Source organism: Aotus nancymaae, unplaced genomic scaffold (genome assembly GCF_030222135.1).
Source record: "Aotus nancymaae isolate 86718 unplaced genomic scaffold, 86718_ANA_hifiasm-v0.15.2.pri h1tg000040l, whole genome shotgun sequence".
NCBI lineage: Eukaryota > Metazoa > Chordata > Mammalia > Primates > Aotidae > Aotus > Aotus nancymaae.
This window is the reverse complement of record NW_026988454.1, coordinates 24,325,441-24,347,361: the sequence shown is the minus strand read 5'-3', so window position 1 is coordinate 24,347,361 and position 21,921 is coordinate 24,325,441. Positions and strand designations below refer to the sequence as shown.

At 39.5% G+C, this 21,921-nt stretch overlaps 1 protein-coding gene across 9 annotated transcripts in view; it reads right to left on the bottom strand.

Moving 5' to 3' along the window:
- Positions 1-328: 328 nt before the first annotated feature.
- Positions 329-21,921, bottom strand: part of ADAT2 (adenosine deaminase tRNA specific 2) — a 42,473-nt gene continuing 20,880 nt past the window's right edge. Inside the window, exons 3-8 of one of the 9 annotated variants that reach the window (XR_010336604.1) lie at positions 21,114-21,264; positions 19,782-19,888; positions 16,037-16,109; positions 12,040-15,931; positions 10,087-10,161; positions 329-6,391 (exon numbers count right to left, since the gene is read on the bottom strand). Coding sequence is in view for 1 of the 9 variants with exons in the window: in XM_012474521.2 (XP_012329944.1) it covers positions 15,888-15,931; positions 16,037-16,109; positions 19,782-19,888; positions 21,114-21,264 (375 nt within the window). In the remaining 8 variants the exon portion in view is untranslated. Of the gene's footprint in view, positions 15,932-16,036; positions 16,110-19,781; positions 19,889-21,113; positions 21,265-21,921 lie in introns of all 9 variants that reach the window. The other 8 variants (XR_010336605.1, XR_010336601.1, XR_010336599.1 and 5 more) reach the window with 8 other exon arrangements.

The following is a 21,921-nucleotide window of genomic DNA, read 5'->3' as shown; positions in this document are numbered from 1 at the left end:
TTCATGTCTAGAAACTTCTTCCAGCATACCCTTTATTTTGGATTATATTTCAAAAGTACATAGGTCTCCCTTAAGCTTTCACCAAATATTTGCTATTTAGTTATCTCTACACTTGCTGTTTCTCTTCCAGAATCATCTGTCCCTTTAAACTTAGCATTATCCTCACTTTCCTACTGAAACAAGTCCAAGGACTACACATCTTCTTCTCTATCTTTGCTACTTCTGACTCTGCTGGGCACATCTGACTCAGTCTTAACTATAAGCCTTTTCTCCTCATGTAGCACCACCTGACATGGTCCCTCCTCCTCATTTATTTCATTTGTACTCATTCTTTTTTTTTTTTTTTTTTTTTTTTTTTTTTTTTGAGACGGAGTTTCGCTCTTGTTACCCAGGCTGGAGTGCAATGGCGCTATCTCGGCTCACCGCAATCTCCGCCTCCTGGGTTCAGGCAATTCTCCTGCCTCAGCCTCCTGAGTAGCTGGGATTACAGGCACGCGCCACCATGCCCAGCTAATTTTTTTTGTATTAATAGAGACGGGGTTTCACAATGTTGACCAGGATGGTCTCGATCTCTCGACCTCGTGATCCACCCGCCTCGGCCTCCCAAAGTGCTGGGATTACAGGCTTGAGCCACCGCGCCCGGCCAATTTGTACTCATTCTTAAAGGCCCGGCTTGAGCCTCTTCTCGCCTGTGAAGTCTCACCAGAATCTCTCTTCTCTGTACTTTAAGAATACTAACTGTTGGGAGGATCCACTGCACCTCCTAGTTGTACTCCAATTGTGCTTTGGGGAACTATACAATCCCCATTTCATGAAGTCTTGTCTTAGCTATTCTTCTCTGGCCAAGGAATAAGCATGTATCCCTAATCATGCCAACTGGACTTTCTCTCCCAGGAATATGAATCTTGAATGAAGTGAACAAAGAAGGAAATGGATAGAGCTAAACCATTCCGGCTGTGGGGTCCTGGTAAACATTTCTTGAAGGCCCCACCCCTCGATCCTGGTAGGTACAGGACTTTTCTGCACTTGGCTACCCAGATTTCCTTCATTTCTGTGAGCCACACATTTTTTCCCTCTGAAGTTAGCAAGAGTAAATGTGTGTCTCTTACATCCAAAAACACTCAAAGAGGACTCTCCTGTTGCCTTTTATTACTGTCAAATTTGGGGCTGGGGCTGATGATGTCTTGTGAAACAGATAGGAAGTTTTTAAGGGCAGAAACTATGTCTTATGACCCTATATATCTTACACCACTTACGTACACTGCAATCAGACTCTAAATTTTCACTGAATCAAAAAATACCATTACTTCCATTACTGTTTCAACAAAAAATTTTTCTTTAAAATTTGACTATTTATTTTATGTAGCTTCTGTAACTGCATGATAATAAATATATATGAAAATCTTCATCTATAAAACAAAGGAACTAGAATAATTATCTGAGACTATCTCTGAGTCTATATTGTAGTTAAGGATCATTCATTAATTCTGTAAAGACATTAAAGACATTCTGAGTGTCAACTGTTGAACGTGCACTGTGTACAACTAGGCACTGAAGTTGTGTGTAAGATGAAAAAGACATGATACCAGCTCTGGCTTTAGCACAATTGATTTATCTGGTATTACTCTTACCAGTTTAACTTATGCCTTTTATAATGGTAGTATCTGGGATTAATTTGGCACTCTTTTCTGAAGCATCTTTATATAAGACACATCATTTGTTATTCCTGCTGCATACAGGGAAAAACTGCTGTTAGGTCACGTGACTAAGATCAAAACCAGAGCTAGAAGAAAACAGGTCCTTTGATTTACAGTGATATTCCTTCCTTCCCTCTCCACTATAATGAGATACATTTCGTTTGAGACACAATTAAATACTATAATTATATTTTATTTAATTTCTGCTTTACATCCAACTCATGGGTTTTTCTCTTGTTGCAAAAGATAAAGGCAGTTTTTGAGTTCTTACCAGGGGAAAACACCAGAAGTATTAGTTGGCTACTGGTACCTTTGGCTAACAAATATTTATTTAGTGCATGTCAAGCATAACACGTTGGACTACACTTGACAATAACCCCAGTCAAGACATGTATAGCTCCTCCCCTTGCTGAATTTACAGTCTTATGGGAGAGCAGGTCAGAGTCACATAATGTGGGAAACTAGGATGAGAAGATACAGCATATACTCAGGTTCCCAAAACTTTTATGTTCACAAAGAATCTGAATTGAATTTCTCAGTCTGCTCCAATCACTTGTACATTGATTGAAACCTATCGGCTTTTTTCTTGCCCTTCATTCCAGATGCAATGTCTTCATCTTCAAGGTATTCCTTCTCTCCAATTTTTTTTTTCCTTTTTTCTTCATAGTCTCCCTTTCTAACTCGATATTTCAAAGTGATCCCTAATACCTTTTTCATCTGCAGAGCATTCACAAAGATCCTCTGGATCTTCAGTGGTTCTCAGAGTCCTATAAAAAAATTTCTTTCTTGATTCACTTGATGCTTTCTGATGATGTAAAAAAAATTTTTTTTCTTGAGAAGCAGAATGTCTCTGTTATATCGTCAATGGTCCAGGACAGGACCAGAGGGCCAAGAGCCAAAAGGGCACCCAAAGGATTTCTCCTTTAGGAATGCAGTCTTGGCAAGCAGTGTGTCTAAATGTGCCCTTAAGCTATTTTACTTCTAGGGTCAACACAAGTATATAAGGTCAACTTTCTTCAAAACATGTGCCATGAAATTGGCTTAATAGGAAAAAGGAATAACAACAATAGCAAGCAAGTTACAAAGCAAAACTAGGTAGGACACATCTGTTAAAAGGGCACTTGATATAAATCCATATTTGTCAATTGTTAAAATGTACAGCTTTTTGTATAGTCCTAAAGATGTTACTGCCACTTTTAAAAGCTGGATGCCATTGTTACTACCATTTTTACAAAAGCAATTTGTACAAGGTATCATTTTCACTTGTAGTTACTGCTAATATAGGCAGACTAGGGCACTGCCATGTTGACTTGAGAAGGAGGGGAGGGAAGAATATTGAGAAATCTTAAGCCAGGCATGGTGGTATGTGCCTGTAGTCCCAGCTACTTGGGAAGCTGAGTAGTCAATTTCAAGAGGACTGCTTGAAGCCAGGAGCAGGAGGCTGCAGTGCACTATAATCATGCCTGTGAATAGCCACGGCATTCCAGCCTGGGCAACACAGCAAGACCCCATCTCTAAAAACGTTGTTTTAAATTTTTTTACAAAGAGATCTTACAGTCATTCCATTTCTAAACTATGGCAAATGACAGAGCTATAAAAGAATACAAAGTGTAAAAGGAGGTCAGTGATTTAAAAGTATATATTTCTTTGGTCATAATACCAGCCCTTTTTCAGAGAATTTGCTAACATTAATTACTCTTCGTAGCATTCACATTACCTAACATCAACAGCTGCATTTTGTCTTCATTGGTGAAAATGCATAAAAAGGGAGTTAAAAGTTTGTTCGTATCTGGAAAGGAATTTGAGGCAGAGCTAGTTTCCGAATCTTGCCTTTATACAACATCCTTAAGAGCTTCAGCTTTGAGGAAAGACAAACCCAGGTTGAAATTCCAGCTCTGTCCCTTAATATCTGTGTGACCCTAGGGAAGCCACTTATTACCTAGGCCTTAGTTTCTCTATATGTAAAATGAGGATATGTCATAGATTGCAGCAGTGGGCCCAACTGTTCACCGTTCTCTGTATCCACACCTTTTGCCATGCCATTTTCCAGTGCTCTCTCAAGGGATGGATGGAGTCCATTAAGGATGAAAGCCACATCTTTAGGCTTAGCCAAACAGCCAGGTTGCTAGCAGAGGTTGAAATGGATTTATGCAATTGGGCTCGTCTGGAGCCTGTGATCAGAGCTTGTAGCTCTGCATTCGCCAACAGAACATAATCAGCCTAACCTATTGGAGGATGAGAGAGACACGGGGGAGCTGAATTGCCCCATTCATCCCAGCCAAGACCAGGCTAGATCAGTCTTCAGTGAGCCGAACTCTACATGTCATGAGCCAGCACCATCAAGACAGGCCAAGATCTCTTTAGCCGATAATGACAGCTGTGTAAGCAATAAGCAGTTATCTTGTATGTGACGGAGGTTGTATGCATTTTCGTTACATAGCATTGCTGTGACAATAGATAACTAATACATGATGGTAGTACCTCTTATATGCATTTCAATTTAATTGGGAAAATACATGTAAATCATTTAGAACAGTACCTAATTCTAACCATAACAGCAAAAATAATGATAATATGTACTGTTCTTTTGGAGAAACAATTATAGAATATGCAAGAGTATTAGAAATTCATCTGGGGCTTCTGAATAGGACCTATCTCATTGAAAATGTTTATAAAATCATGCAATTCACTTCCAGTCTTTGTAAAGGACCAAGGTGATGACCCAATTGTGTTTTTTTAAGCTATAAGCTTAAGTATCCTGGGACCTGTTCTCGTGAGTAAAAGAGTTCTTTTCCCTCTAGAAGATTCACTTTGTTAAAATTTTAAAAAAACATACCCCCATATCTCCAATGCAGAGTAGAGAAAGACATTCAAACTTACAGCCTGCAGAGAGCAGCCAAAGGCTAGCCTTATGCATAAACCCAAATTATGTCCAGTCTTGGTGGCTTACACCTGTAATCCCATCATTTTGGGAGGCCAAGGCAGGAGGATCACTTGAGGCCAGGAGTTTGAGACCATCCTGGCCAACATGGCAAAACTCTGCCTCAACTAAAAATACAAAAAATTACCTGGGCATGGTGGCAAATGCCTGTAATCACAGCTACTCGGGAGGCTGAGACAGGAAAATTGCTTGAACCCAGGAGGTGGAGGTTGCAGTGAGCTGAGATTGCACCACTGCACTCCAGCCTGGGTAACAGAGCAAGATTGCCTTGAAAACAAAAACCGAAGTTATGAGGTTGTGTTCCCCTGGAGGGCTGGACAGAAAATGACATTCATCACCGTCCTTTTTGTTCTTTTCCTATTTGGATAAACTTCTTGAAATAGTTCAGTTTGTTGGTTAGGAAATGCGAACTCTGGAGTTAAAATTCTGTTTCTACCCCTCACTAGCTCTGTGATGTGAGCAAGTTAAATTCCATAAAGCTCTCTTACCTCACTCCTTAAGTGGGGATAAGAACAGTAACCTTCCAAGGTTACTGCAAGGATCATATAAAATTAGAGCTGCAAAGTCCTTAGAGCTGTACCTGGCACACAAAAATAGTCAAGAAACATTAGCTATTACTAGTTATTCTAACAGACGAGTCTGCCTTCTGTCAGCTCCATTTCTAGCTAGCTTAGATTCTGTGAACCATGCTCGTATCTAAGCTAGGTGAGGTTAATAGGCCTTGATTCAAAACAGGTCACTAGTACTGAACTACCTATGGTCATCCTAAGTAGAGATCAGAAATGGAATCTCAGATTTTATACCCAAATGTGAGAAAATACCACATCCATGAGAGAGAAGAACAGGAGGCTAAGAGTTTGGACAAATGTGAAAAATGTTTCTCAGCCTACTTCCAAGCTATCTTACCCAGCCTCTTATGAGAAAAGGAAGTCCAAAGTGACTTTCAACTTTATACTATAATTCTGCTCACCAGCACAGAGACAAATCAAATGATCTTCACCTAATCAACTAAGCATTAACAAAGAAGGGGCTGTCCCTCCCTTACACACCAATGTTCTTTCTTTTTCGGTGATTTCTCTTCTTAACCAGGTGAAATTAACCACTGGAGCCATAGTCTACCCTCAGTGCAGCTGTCTTACTCAGGTGAGGAGATCAGGAGAGAATCCAAGAATATCCTATCCTCTCCTTCATGGAGTCATTTCCTCAGCCCATACCTCTCTTCCTTCATATCCTCCTGATATGAAAGTGAAGGCCTTTATAAATGTGTCTTTGTTGTGGCCCCCAGAAGCTGCTGAAACAGATCAGGACATTGATTACATCAGCCCCAATGGAATGGTGAGCCCCAATTCTCTTGCTCATCTTGAATCCTGCTCAGTTGTGCTACCCAACAAAGCAAGGTGAACAAGGAGCACCAGATGAAAACGTGGTCTAAATAATATGCCAACACTATAAAATTCTTGAAATTTACTGCCACCTTATAAACGTTAACAATACAAACATTCTCCCATTATCAATTCAATCTGTTGCTCCCACAAAGAAATCTCAGTCCAAAGTTCTGCTCTGCGCTTTTTCCTTTTACTGGCTCAGTTACAGGCAAAAGAGATGGTATTTGGGGATCTGGGTGGACTCTGGGATCCTTCTTCAGCAGCTGCACCCTGGGCCGTCTGCCAATATAATTGGAGTAGAGCCTTAGCACCTCCAAAGTTTGATTATTTCAACCCTAAGGCTCTCAGTTTCCTCTTTTCTGAAACACCTAAGGGTCAACAGAACACATGAGAATATCATAGCACCAGTCTTAATCCCACAAAATTCAGAAGCACAAACAAATTCCCAGTTAATAATATAAACATCAATTTCCATTGGATGGGCGTTCCCAAGCAAAAGATAACTTTCCCAGAGCCCAACCCATGTTATACTCCAGACGCTTGTTGCTAGTGCCAGTTGCAGACCATTGTAAAGATTTGGTGTTATCTATGTCTGCAAGGAAACAAAGAAGGAGAAGGGCCTTTTCCTTTAGATTTCAGGATGCCAGTGAACTTACGCCAACTGTTAGAATTCAGGCTGTGGGTAGTCGAGTTCACAGGAGAAAGCCTGTATGAATTGTGTTGTGTACTCCTTGCTGTACTTTGCCTACATAACTAAGTTTATGTGCACAATTAAAATGGCAACTTAAAAATAAAGATGAAGGATGTTCTATTGCACTCATTGCTAACTCTGCTATTGCCAAGAGCAATCACCAGTGAAGAGACAGAGCCATCAGTATTTGAATTTAAATGTTGAAATAATAATAAACCCTATGGTCTCCCTAAGGTTAGCTTATAATAAAAATAACTTCTTGATCCTGGAAAACTTATCTGGTTTCTTTCTTCCTTTCATTCTCCACTTAATGACTGAAGTTATTATTTCCATGGTGGTCTCCAAACCACACTTGGTTTCTATGTAGATTGGCATGTCACCTCCTACAATTTCACCAGCTGCCTTTTCCTCTCAAGAGAATATGATTAAAATATTAATCCAGCTTCTGGACTAATCTAGCAAGAGAGTTATATAAATTTCTACATAGCACAGCACTTGCTATTAAATATGTAACATGTCCTCCCTTTTATTTTTTATGCCTCCACAGTTAAGTTAGCTCCTAGCAAAGCAGATATAAAAATTTTACCTTCCTGGCCCTCTGCTGCTTGTCCTTTCTGACTTCTCAAATCCGAATTTGAATAATTACAAGCCCAAGTCCAAAATGTTGGTTTCCAATGGGTAGAAATGGGCTGAAGGAAAACATCTGGGGGCCTAAGCTAAGCCACTGTGACTGGCCAACTGTCTGGCAGCGGTGACCTTTGCAAAACCCCTGGTAGACAGAGGCCCTGCTCAGTAATCCGTGACAGCGTCCTCTTGGTGGTGCCAATTCACCCATTTGTCCTGCTTACTGGAAACCATCCAGAACTGCAAAGCCATCACTCAGCATTTACAGAAACTGCCTCTGGGCCTATCATTGGGCTAAATCCTTGCTTTTGAGGAGCTTACAATCTAAGTACTGTAATTAGAGACCAATTGAGTATTAAACGATGTGACACTAAGTAGGAGTTTGAAGAAAATGATCATTGTGGGCTAGAGCCGTTGGGAAAGATTTCATAGAGATTGTGGAACGTTGAGGGGGAAAAGTAACATAATCCTTGAGGTCTACGAAGCTGATAAATATGCTTAGGATAAGAGAACCCCAGGGGGTGTATCAGGTTTACCTGTGGAACTCATCACTAAGAGGATGGGATTCCTCTCAGGTCAAGAGGAAATTTAATCTTTCCTGAAATTCTTTAGCATTTGAATCATGACAGTGATGTTGCTGACATAAAAATCAGACATCCTTAATTTATTCAGGCCTCCAATATAAATATGTCATTGAAAGAAATGACTTACTACCAATGCCAGCCCAGGCTAGACTAAGAGCTGACAGCACTTGCATGTGAAGTCAGGATTACTGGTGGAGTTGTGATAGGTCTTTTCCAAAGGGCACGAACAGCTGAGAAAGATAACTGGTAATACCTTCTGGGATTAGGATTAAAACTATCAAACAGTAGAATTCTATCTGTTCCATTAATTTTTAAAAATCACACAGTAGGTTTTAGTCTAAGTAATAAATGGCAATAGCAACACTTTATTATTTTCCCTTAATTATTAACTTTGCATTCTTCTGCATATTTTAATTGAAATATATGCATTATATGACAAAAGTACCTCTGGAGAAACAATCAAAACCTGATCAGCTCTTCCCAAGATTAATGACAGAACCGGTGGGCAGAGCTGACAGCATTTTTCAATACGGCAAACTTTGTTTTCCAAAAGAAAAAAAAAAGTCAAGGCCCATTATCTCCCTCACATTTAGCTAAATTTCTAACAGAATCAAGTAATGCAATGGGTTATCTTATCTCAAGAAATTATTATGTAAAACTGAAATATACCACTATTTCTCTCTTGTAGGTGGATTTCTTTTTAATGGAGGAGTAATCATATTTTATTCCAAGAGTCATTTCCAGATCAGGTTTTCCATAAGATAGACAGAGATCTTGCTCAGTCTGACGTTTCTGAACAGTCCCTCCTCACTTCAGCCTGGGAACTGACAGCAAAGTGGGTGGCTGCAGGCATGGGACGGGGGCTTTCTGTGGGCATCAAAAGGTTAATCGAAGGAGATGTAACATTCACTCAGCTCTCTGCTGACAGTAACCGAGTCCATTTTTCTCTATTTAAAGACTTTAATTTGGGGCCTGAGACCCGCCAGTCCCACACACAATACTCAGTAGTTTATGAGCATATTAGAAGTTCCCAGTTATGGGTATAGGCAGCAGGCTCATATCTGCATATTCTCAGCCAACACCATCTGGGAATTGAGTTTGTTGTGCTGACTACAAGCCTAGGACTCTTCCAGACCAGCAAGTCCAGCCTTTAATCCCTCCCCTTCTCCAAAACAAGAAAGCATGGCAGAATGTTAGATAAGAGAGTATAGAGGCTTGATTTTACCAGAAGGTTTTTTTTAAATAATTAATTTTTTTTTGAGACATGGCCTTGCCGTGTTACTCAGGCTGGAGTGCAGAGGTGCTCATTGCAACCTCTGCCTCCTGAGGTCAAGTGATCCTCCCACCTCAGCCTCCCAGGTAGCTGGGACTACAGGAGCGTGCTACCACATCTGGCTGATTTTTTGTATTTTTTGTAAAGAACAGGGTCTCGCCATGTTGCTTAGGGTGGTCTCGATCTCATGAGCTCAAATAATACACCCGCCTTGGTCTCCCAAAGTTCTGGGATTACAGGTATGAGTCACCACTCCCAGCTATGTTTTTAATTAAAAAATAATTCATAAATGTTGGTACTTTATCAAGATGAAAAATGAATTGAAACACTTCAGAGTGGCAGCACCATGCTGAGAACTGCTGCATTGAACACTAAAGCTACCTAAGTCACCTGGTGTGGAGTCACACAAGTCAACTCTAACTCCCCGGCTGGCTGTCTGCCTGGCAGGCATTCTCTTCATAGAGAATGGACCAATACCCATGACTATATACAGTGATAATTAAGAGCACAGACTCTGAGGCCAGCCTGCCTGAATACAGATCCTAGCTTCACATTGTTTGCTCTTCACTGGAGCTGTTCACAAAAATTTCAGTTTTCTTCTTCCTGTTGTAGATGATGGATTACACTATCTGCTGCCTTGAAGTTGGGCATGGTCATGTGACTTGCCCAAAAGTGATGTGTTGCTTCTGGGCAAAATCCAGGAAGCCCTCCTTACTCAAAGTGTGGCCCATGGTCCCACAGTATAGGCATCGTCTAGAAGGCTGATAGAAACCTGGCATCTCAGGCACCTCTAGGACCTCCTGAATCAGAATGTGGATTTAATAAGCTCCCCAGGAGATGTCTATGCTTATGTCTGTGAAACCCTGTCCTAAGGTATAAAGCATTATTCACCATGTTGTCTTCTCTGGCCACAGCAGCTGATGTTCCCGGTGGTGGAGTTTCCTTTAGCCAGGCTCCTGGTCTGACCTGAGATGGACAACAAGCAAGACATGAGAAAAATAAGCCTTTGTTCTAAGCCACTACAACTTGAAGGCTGTTACATTGGTTTAACTAGCTCCTTCTGAGTGATGTGATCGCTTAGCACTCGGTGACGCTGGGCAAGTTACATAATCTCCCTGTGCCTCAGCTTCCTTGATGGAAAACAGAAAATAATATTTTAAATATGGTGATCATAAATAAAATGTATCATTTATTCTAAACCCAAATAAAATGATACATTATCTTTTCTCCTTGCCACTCTCTTAAATTGTATGTAAGGAAATAAAACATTCCAACCCAGAAAACATATTTTGGTGTCTTAGATTTTTCCTTTACATTTATAAACCAACTTTTAAAAAGGAAAAACAAAACCTTAGTACTGAAGCAATTCACAATGAGTTGCACAATGAGCCATATTATTCGGCTCCAAAGTCACAGAATTTGAACAAGCAGCTTCCAGTCTCAGCCTTTTACCTACTCTAGACCAGGGGCAGCTCACATTTTCTCAAAGGGCCAGATGCTAAATATTTTAGGTTTTGTGAGCCACATGGTTCATCACCACTGCTCGACCCTGCCATTGTAGCACAAGAGCAGCCACAGACAACACAGAAACAAATGGGCATGGCTGTAATCCAGTGCAGCTTTATTTATGGACACTGAAATTTGATTGCCATAAAAAGTTCATGGGTCACTAAATATTATCCTTCTTTTGATTTTTTTCAATCACTCAGAACTGTAAAACATATTTTTAAGTCATGAGTGGTACCAAAACAGGCAATGGGCTGAATATGGCCCACGGGCCATACTTTGCGGACTCCTGCTCTAGATTCTCAAGTTCATGCTTCAATGTGTTAAAGAAAAATCTATTCTGACACTTGTTAAGGTAGGAAGATTTTATTCAGGACTATAGTGATAGGTTTTAAAACTATCACAGCAGAGGAGAGAGATTGGGCTCAACTCTGAATAAAACCAGAACATGTCGGGGTTTATAACTAAAGGGCAGAGTGAGGGGGTCTGTGATTAGAAAATTACTAAGAGGAGCTATCAAGAGTAGGGGAGTTCTTGCAAAAGGAACTTAACAGTTTCTCGTTGAAGGGAGGCCAAGGACTTAGACATCAAAAGTAAGGGATGAGAAATTTCATAGATATTGAGGATGGAGGATTCTATCTAAACTGACTTAGCAGGATTCTTGATAAAACTGGGCTATATAGGCCTAGCAAGAATGGGGACCAAGGTGGAGGCCTGGGTGAGAAGCGGACTCAGGACTTGACCAAAGTTTGGTCAAGGAGAGAGCCTTTGTCAAACTTCACCACAAAGGGTCCTTAATAGTCATGGATATGTGGTGTTCAACTCAATATCCACTTAAAAATCAAGTGAGAAATAGTCACAAGCCTGTTTTTTTTAGCTCCACTTGAAGAAAATGTAAGATCCTAAAGGTGTCAAACTTTCAGCAGAACTTACACCAGTCTTACCCATAAAAATAACCACCTCTCACTCCTTTCCTCACTACACAAAATTAGCAATTTACAAAGGAAATAGTTGGCGGTTGTCTTCATAGATTAAGTCAATGTAGTCTTATTCCTTTGCCAAAAGGCAGAGAAACCAGTTCCTGTTCCTCTTTTCCCTGGGGCTAGTCAAGTCCAGTTAATGTAGGACCACTGGGAAAGACAAGCTTTGGCTTCATCACAGATTTTCAACAAGGCACTATACTACTTTCAAAAAAGATTTAAGAAATTTTTTCAAGAGCTTTGGCTTTTGCTATTTTTACTGACGTTTTGAAAGTAGCAGTGCTTACAACATTTTAAGTCTAGATGTCTCTATGGAAACCCAAGATAACTCATATTTTACGGCCAAACGACAACCTACCTAGAGTCTTTATCCCATTGGATGGGATCATTGTAGGTCATCTGCAATATCAGAAACATCCGAGGTCTATTTTTCCAAAACCCTATCTCATCAGGCTTAACGAAATTTATATAATTATTACTTTTGCTGAGGAGGAATTTAGGAAGGAAAAGATTTATTTCTCAGGCTTAATTCTAATGCTTATTAAGACATCATTATTTAAAATATTCTTATTAGAAAAATTTTTTATCAATTTTGGCAGACATAGTAAAAGAGGAGGAATGCAATCAAATAATTTAATAGCTGCTTTGAAATTTATGTCATTAATTTTCCTCTTCTCCTTTCCATCAGTGTCAAAAACATTTTCCGTTTAAAATGTATCAGCTCCTCTTCCCACAGACTGCTTATTCATTGCAACGGAGAAAAAACTAATTATATAGTGAAGAAATAGGAACACACCTTGACTAGATGACCAAAACTGACATCACCTTTGTGTGATGGCCCTTTTGTGTCTTCAGATGTGATATCCTGTGAGGAACTTAACATCACCCAGAATGTACGACCTGAATCTAATCATGAAAAAACACCAAATATATTTAAAACGGGGACCATTCTATTATTTAAAAAAGAAGAAGAAAACGTAGAGGAGGAGGCAAAATGACTGTATTATTTAAAAATGTCAATTCACAAAAGACAAAGAAAGCCCATGGAAATGTTCCAGATGAAAAGAAGCTAAAGGCAGCCAGGTGCAGTGGCTCATGCCCATAATCCCAGCACTTTGGGAGACCAAGGAAGGAGGATCCCTTCAGCCTAGGAGTTTGAAATCAGCCTGGGCAACATAGGGAGACTTTGTCTCTACAAAACAAAAAAAAAAAAGGTTAGGTGTGGTGACGTGAGTCTGTGGTCCCAGCTACTCAGGAGGCTGAGGAGGGAGGATTGCTTGAGCCAGGCTGAGGCTGCAGTGAGCTGTGATCATGCCACCAGGCGACAGGCTGAGACCTATCGCCAAAAAAAGGAAGCTGGATTCAAGAAAATCTAACACTGGATGCTAGACTGGATCTGGGATTGTAAGGCAGTGGGAGAACTTCTTTAAAGGACATTATTTGTTCAGCTGATAAAACTGGAATACAAATGATAGATTCAAGTATATCAATGTTAAATTTACTTAAGTCAATAACTGTATTGTGATTATGTAAGAAAATATCCTGTGCTTATGAAATACTGAAGCATTTCGGGGTAAATGGCATCTATTTTCTTTTCTTAATTTTTCTTTAAACTTTTTATTGGGAAAGTTAACTTTCTTTTTATTGGGAAAGTTAACTTGGCTGTGCCAAGTACCAAGAAAGCACAAAGATATTTTAACATGATCTTTTATCAGTGATTGAAGCCTGCCAAGGCGTTACATACCACCCATTCTCCACAGTTTGTTGCAAAGACCAGCAAATATTGGATAACTCTAGCAGCTTCTAAATGTAATCATTTCCCCCGATTTTGCTAAACAGGGCAGTGATTCTAAAACCGTTTTGTATCTCACAACTTTCAGAACTATTTCATATACAAAGCAAGTCTTTCAGCTGCTCTCTTGGACAGGCACTATCAGTATCAATCAGTTGAATTCAAGCTTTTGAACTAGGACATCTTAATATTTTAATCCATGTCTAAGTAGCTGGGGAATGTGGTACTCAGGAAGCTGGATGAGCTCATCATATATCCACATTTTCTCATCATCACTTGGAAATTGTTAGCAGAATTCCAGAGAGATAATGTCTATGGCACCCTCAATGGTCCTGCCCTCTGATCTGCAGTATGCCATATTAATGATTTTCCCCCAAAGTGATAGAGGGAACTGTGCTCCAGTCCAAAAATTCAGGACAGACTCTTTGATAAGTCAGTCACTAGGGAGGGAACCAAAAAGATGGTAAACCACAATTAAATTGTTCAGCCATGCTTCAGAATCAGGAAACACCACTTATCCACCATTCTCCAAAACAGCAAAGACAGAACATATGTATATTGTTAAGTCTTTTCTATCCTTCCCTGTCTATCATTTTATAATTTCCTTGATTCTTTTAGTAGCGATCATCTCTGGGCTAGAATACACATAGACTATTTTCAGCTTTGGCTTTTTGTCCTAGATAGTCTTATTATTCACTTTTCCCCAAATTTCAATCAGTAATTTCATTTAGCAAACGTTTACCACGAGTCTACTGGACATAAGATGTTCAGCCAGACTTACTGGGTGGTACTCTACAGAGGCAAGACTTCAGATTGGTTGTCCTACAAATAATCTCCAAGAAAATGATATGAACACAATAAGTGCAATGAAATCTGCTTACAGAAAAGCAAAAGAAGCCAGAAATAAATTACGAGCAACTGCAAAAAGGAACAAACTAGTCAAAGCACTAAAATTTAATGAGAAGATAATTTTTAAAGTGGATGAAATTGAAGGTGCATGTAACATTATTGTAGATTTAAAATCATGCATATTCTTCTCCATAAAACTTCTCAAATGCAGTTAAAAACACACACACACAAAACTAAGCAATTATAAATCCTCTGAAGCATGTAACTGTGATTAGCTGCTACTCTCAGCAATATAAAAATACTTTCACCACAATTACATTCCAGCCTGTAATGTAATTCAAAACAAACAAGTCAGAGACATCGCTCAAATGGCAGAACCAACAAATACAGATGCTTTGCATCAAGGAAATGAATCTACGGAAGAAATGCAACAGAGGAGCAGCAGCCCCTCCAGAGTCTGGAGCTGGGCTTCTGGTGGAACGGCAAGGCCCCCTTCTGGGCAGAGGCACACAGTACGCCCGATGAGGCTGTGCAAAGCCGCCCTACAGTCAGGGAGGTGAACCGGGGACTTCTGCTGTGGATACCCTTTCCAGTGTTGTGTTCAGAGTTTTACATTTTAGATTTCAAATTTTAAATTTATTATATGGATTTTTAAAGACATAACTATTTGGTTTCAGATTAAATTGACCATTCTGTTTTTCGGCCAGCAATCTCACCACCAACTGGCACATCTATCCCCTTTACCCTGTGTTCCTTTTGCTTTTTGCCATAACTCTTACTGTCCTCCGATAAACTGTGTAATCTACTATATCCATCTCCCCTTGCTAGAATATCAGCTCTATGAGGGCAGGATCATTTGTTTCTTTGCTCAATAACCATCCTGCCATTTATGTCTTTATCTTTTAAGACTATTCATCTTCAAAGAAGACATAAATAAGGTTTTATTATAGCAATATGCTACAATTTTTAAATGACAACTCAAGCACTTGTTTTAAAAGTGTGCATTTTCTCTAAATGCTTTATAAAAGCAAAGTCTTTTCTAAGGATCATATAACTATGGTCTGTATATACACAACTCGTATACAATTTAGAGAGAAGTCACAGCCCCCAGTGCCCTGCAAGAACATAGTAGCTGCAAAAGATGTTAACTCTGTGAAATGCCAGTCCTGGAGGTGTTCTCAGGGTGGCACACTGCAGTCTAGACACACGCCAGGTTACCTGGGTCTGGCCACACATTCTCTAAAAAGTCAGCACTTGCCTGGTCCTGGCACAATGTTGTGGCTGGAAGGGAACATACTACTTGCTAATTTCTAAAACCTCAAACCTTAATTTTCCCCCATCCTAAGATGGGAATCAGCTTGTGGAAAAGCTAATAATTGTTTACAATTGTCAGGCTTCTAAAAAGTGCTAATTTTTTCCCTTAACAGAGCAAATGATGAGAGACACCATTTTCCCACAGATTAAAAACAATATATAAACATATGATTCAACAATGTCAACAGTTCTCGATCTAGGAATCTTGTCCAGGCCACTTTGGGTCACTTGGTTCTTTCATCAGAACAAGTTCAAGATTTCTGACATTCCTTTTTCCGAACTTTCGATTTTGGTGCTGTGAAAAGAATAGAAAAGAAAAAGAAAGTGAAGAGGTAAGCTCATATCAGACTCTCCTTGTATGGATTTAAGGGAGGTATATTATCTACAATAGAAAACTGACCATTTGGATTTTCTTGTTTGTAGAAGGTCTTCAACATTTCCACTGCTTCCTCAGCCCGATATCCAGGGATACACTGATGAGAAAGTGGAGAATGAACATAGGCCCATGCAAATGTGTGTCGTATCCCATAATAACAATCATATATGCAAATTATGTAAACAGATTTCAGATGTTAATAAACTTTGGGGATATTAGTAGCATGGGCAAGGAGGTACACTTCCAAAAGATGTTTGATATATGGCCTCAGTGCAGCATCACTCCCAATCAACTAGTATTCATCCATCAACTGTTACAGAAGTTACCAGTTTTGTGATCTTGGGTTAGGCACTTAAACTCTCCATGCCTTGTTTATAAAATGTTGGCAGTAATAGCACTTATTTCTGAGGGGTTTTGTGAGGATTAAGTGAGATAATACCTGTCAAATACCTGGCACATCATAAGTGCTCCTTGAGCATGAGTTATTTTTATCTGCTCCTATTTACTAGTGGCCCATTAAGCATTTGATGCTATTGAGCTAGGGCTGGCAAATTATATTTGGTGGACAAAATCTGGTCCACAGCTGAGAACTGTGAACTAAGAATGGTTTTTATATTTTAAAAGCTTTGTTTAAAAAAAAAAAAGATTAAGTGACAAGAGACATAAGTGGCTCACAAAGGGTGAAATATATACTAGCTAACCCTTTGCAGAAAAAGTTTGTCAACCCTTGCTACAGAGGATTTAAAAAAATAAAATTCAGCTTGATCTATCATTAGCATATAACTGGGGAAAAGAAATCGTAACATATGAAAGAATAAATAAGAAATCGTGATATCAGTAAGGAGTGTTATCATACGAAATATTACCTGAAGAAGATGAAACTTGAACTTGCCTTAGAGATAGAGAATGTTTAAAGAGGCTAAGCAGAGCCTTTCAGGGAAAGGGCAAGCAGCAGCCTGGGCTGTGTGTGAGGAACTCAGCTGATAGAGGAGGAGGTGGTTATTAAGGAAGCATAAGGAAAGAAAAACATAAAATGGAGTAAAAAAATATATATGGACGGCTTTAAAAGCTTGTCAGAAGAGTTTGGACTTAAAACCATGCACCCTTCTAAAGTGCATGAAATGACACAATGAGCATCTGGAAGGAAGGCACCAGAAAGCACAGCCACAGAGGACAGGAGCTGTGGGACGCTGTTTGGAACGATCCTCCCATTCTCCTGTGTCTTCAGTGTGCCCTTGCCTGGGCCTCCCACGCCTGCATAAACCTTCACCATAACAAATAACCTTCCATCCACCCTGCCCTGTTGAGGGCTGCCACCCTGTTCCTGCCTTCATTCATGCTCTCACTTCCTCAGTGGCCTCGTCGTCACTGTCTTGCGTTCCCAGCACTTCACTGAGTCTGCTCTCTCAGAAATCCCCAGGCCCCTACTGACCAAAGCACGGGGCCTCCTTTCAGCTTCCTCGACTCTGCAGTCCTAGAGGCAATGGGCCACACCTGCTCTATCTGACTGCTCTTGCCTCCCTTGGCTTCTCAGCATCTCACCATGCTAACCACTGCCGGCCAGTCCCATCACAGTTGCCCTCTGCTTCCTCCTGCATAAGTGCTGGAGCTCCCCAGGGGTCCCCCTCCACACCACTCACACATTCAGAGCCCTCTCCTCTCACGTGGGGTGAGAGCAGTGGTTCTCAACCATGGCTGCTCAGGAGAACTGCATGGAGCTTGCTGGAAACACAGCACTGTTGGCCCCCCGCCTTCTGATTCAGATGGTCTGGGGCAGGGACTGAGCACAAGCAGGCACTGAAGCTCTCCAGGTGATTCTAATAGGCATTCAGGGATGAGAACCACTGAGTTACAGGCCTTGAAGGAAACTGTATCACTCTAACACACCAAGATAATATTTTCAAGTATCCATTATGGTGACAAATTTGTGACGTTAATAAAAAGCACACATTCTTAATAAAATAAAAATTTTAAAAATACAACAGGTATTATAATCACCATCTTCTTTGAATAGTTCTGTAGGCCTCTACAAATTTTAATGCTCCTTATAATACAGTATGAAAAGAATCTGTAATTCTACAATAAGAAACAGTATCCTACCTCCCAATCACCTGCTGCCTCCCAAGCCCAGCCAAATAAAAAAAGAATACCCAGCACTCAGAGCCTGGGGCACCACTGTTTTCTTTAGAATCTAAAAGCAACTTTAAAAAACAAAACAAAACAAAATTTGGCATTAAGCCTGGAGATATGGCTGCAAGCCATAGGCATTGATTGGCAGCTGAACTGATGTGGCCAGGTATACACACTGCAAATGAACTTGCTTTGGTTCTGCTGCACCGACCACGGAGATGTGTGAGAAAGGACTGTGTTTGTGCCCTCATGTCACTGATACGTTGGAGAGGAATATTCCACCCATGTCTGACATCAAAGGGCTCATCTTTGTTCTCCCCAGAAACTGAATTTTTTTTTTTGAGACAGAGTCTCGCTCTGTTACCAGACTGAAGTGCAGTGGCGTGATCTCAGCTCACTGCAACCTCCGCCTCCCAGGTTCAAACAATTCTTCACGTGCATACCACCACGCCCAGCTAAGTTTTGTATTTTTAGTAGACACAGGGTTTCACCACGAAACTGAAAAATTCTTTAGATCATTCTCATAATGGAATTACAGTGTCAGCAATTCATTTGCAAAGAATTATATAAGCAAAATTTGAGCTACTAATAGAAGTGACTGGAAAAATCAAATGACTTTGTTAATGTCTTCAATGATCAAGCCAATTGTATCCTTCACTCGCCATCATTGCTCTACAATTTCTTTTCTGATGTAATGTTAAACAGTATCTACCCTCAAATGTACAGAAGTTGACAGGAAAGCTAATGTTCAGCTAGAAAACTCAAGAACGTTCTAAAAGCTCATTCTCGGTGAGACTCAGCCACGTTTAGTCCTTCGCAGGTCCTTAAAGTATTCTAGAAACACCTGAGGTTTTTGAAGTGAACTGCCCACCCATATCCAGCATTTGTTAAATCTTTTCTTTTTAAAGCATAGTACTTTTACATTAACCTTGCATCTTGGAGAGAAAAACAATCAAACCAGTTAATGAAAGCAGGGGTATATTTACAGGCCAAACTTTGAAATACAAATTCCTATTGCTTATAGTCTGACTCATAAAAACTTTGGGAGAAGTGGCAAGGTTAAAGGGAAAGGGGAATTTCTAAGAGACTAAAAGACATGGATTCTTAGGTCTGGGGGAAATTTCAACATTAAAAAGACAAGAAAGAAAAAAAAACATGAAAATACAGTGATTGCTAGATACTAAATGTAGGATGTGGCAATCAAGCAAAATGATTAAATTTGTGCAAAAATATTGTGTGTGCTGTAAATAGTATCTACCGTCACTGACACAGGCCAAGCATCACCAAACTTGGTAGAGCATAGAGCTGGTAACATTCATTGAATAAAAACTCCAACAGCGAGAGTGTCTTCAAGTATACCTAAAGGTGTTGGTGAAGAATGGTTGGAGTCAGCTAGGAAGGTTGGGGACTCTCCTTCAGGAGGGAGTCTGTGAATGAAGAAAGGTAGGCACTCTTCTAGAAACTCTTCACTGTCGTCTTATACTGAGGCATAAATGAACTCCATCAGAGGCCCTGAGATCCAAGATGTCTGATTTTATCATGATTTTTCTGTATCCTGGCCATACACTAATTATTCATAAGCCCATAAAGAGATGAAAATAATTAGAAAGAAAGAAAAAGCATAACCAGACAGTATTACCTGAAACGGTCTCCCAGTATTTGGTAAGTCAGCAGAGGCAATATTTAGAACAGAGCCACAACCACCAAATCGTTCATTCTGACAGCCATATACAACCAGTGGGATTTATAAGACAGAATTAAGGTCCTGCACAGAATGTACAGTTTAAGTATGTATCATGACAAAATCAGAGTAGGTTTATACTAGCCATCCTGGAGAGGAAAGCTCATGCTACTCTTCAAAACAATGAAGCTGAAGCTTAGGATTAGTCTTACAAACCATACAATCCAGTTACACAGAAGAAAAGGGGCTTAAAGTATTGAGAAATTGACATTTAACAACTGCAAACAGAATGAAAACTGAGTATGTGGTTGTTTAATGTTCACAGTTAAAGGCTCTCTCTGCTCTTTCCTAAATCACTTTTTCAGAATCATTATGGAGTCAGAGCCAGAAAGGATGCAGAAATTTAATCCAGGGATTTTCACCTTTTAAAAATAACATATTCTTCCCTGTTCTTGCCCCAAATAAAATATAACCTGTGCCCTAACACAAAACAAACTAAAGCTTAGCCACTCTGTAAGGCAGGGTGAGGAGAGAATTCTAAGTTTACCCATAACAACCTTTTATAGAGACTGTACATTTTATCAAACCCAAAACCTCTGTATTATTTTTAAAGTGATGAAATTATTCATCTGTGCATAGTAAAATAAGTACATAAAAAATAAGCAACCAAAAAGCTGAGTTTTTCAATTTTCAAATAATTTTTAAAAAGATCTGTAGAAGTCCCTACAGAGTCTCTACACTCAGTATTTATGTTGCTTACTCCATGCAAGACAATCCAAAGAGCTGTAACTTTACTCACTTCTATTTACAATTAGAATATCTAAAGGATTTTTTATGTCTTATTTAGTTTTTACTTATGATGTTTGATACATTGTACTAGGCATCCATGGCAAACAAACCAACAGATAAACAGAGAAAGAAAAATTTTAAATCACCCATAATCCATTATCCAAAGGCAAAACTTAGCTGCATATTCTTTAGGACATTTCCTTTGCAAACTGTTTTATAATCCACTTCAACTTATTATGATTTATCTTTACATAACTGTTTAGGAGAGTTTTAATATTTTCTTTCTCTAGACTGTTTAATCATTCTATATTTATCGATATGAAAAGAAATAGGTCATTTTACTATTTAAACAGCTTTCCTGTTTTTGGCAAAGAGACACTATATTTTACAAGGTGTTTCCTAAGTCTGTGTTTTCATATTTTGGAAAACCGGCTATGTGTTTGGCCACTCTCTTGTTCACATAAATGGTACAAGACATTAACTCATGAAGTCAAAGGATACTCATCAGGCGGAGAGCAGCTGCACACATAATGCATGGCTCCACAGTGACATATAACACAGTGTGTTCAAACACTTCAGACGGACTCTTGCCACTTCGATGACACCAATCGAGGACCTGATCAATGGCCACCATTTCTGCATGTCGAGTAGCCTGAAAAGAGAAAGTGGCTTACACTGATGTTGTTTGCTTCCTGTAACTACTATTTTACAAATACACAAAAAATAAGTATAAAATATGCAGTTATCCTTTCTGCCAATATTTTAATGAATACAGTTCCAAGACACCCTCAGCAGTTGACAATGTATTCCCCAGTTCAAGTATCATAACCTCACTAGCAAGAGGTATCTAATCAGAGATGCCATATGAATCATACTGTATTTTTAGTTAAGTACCTAAATACCTTAGGGGAAACTCTTTCAATTAAAATGCCATGGAGAAGGTAAGTCTGAAAAACAAACCAACAAAAAAAAAAAAGTCTATGGTTTCTGAATATTTTAGGGGAAGCAAAATTTTCATAAACTTGTGCTCTAGTTTCAAACATATTTTCAAGACTTTCACTGACGTCACTCCAAGCAAATCTACATTAAGTTTACTGGGATGTCAAGTCTTACATTCTTGGGGAATGAGGTTTCATATACTGGAAGACTCTAGAGAAGTAGAGATTTAGTATTGGTTTCAGACACTTCATGGGAAGCAGTAGAGGACAGAAGAAATCACATAGCATGTGGAATTGACAATATTTAAATTTGAATCTTGACAGTGACGTTACTAAGTATATGGACTTAGGCAAGTTACTTAACTTCTGTA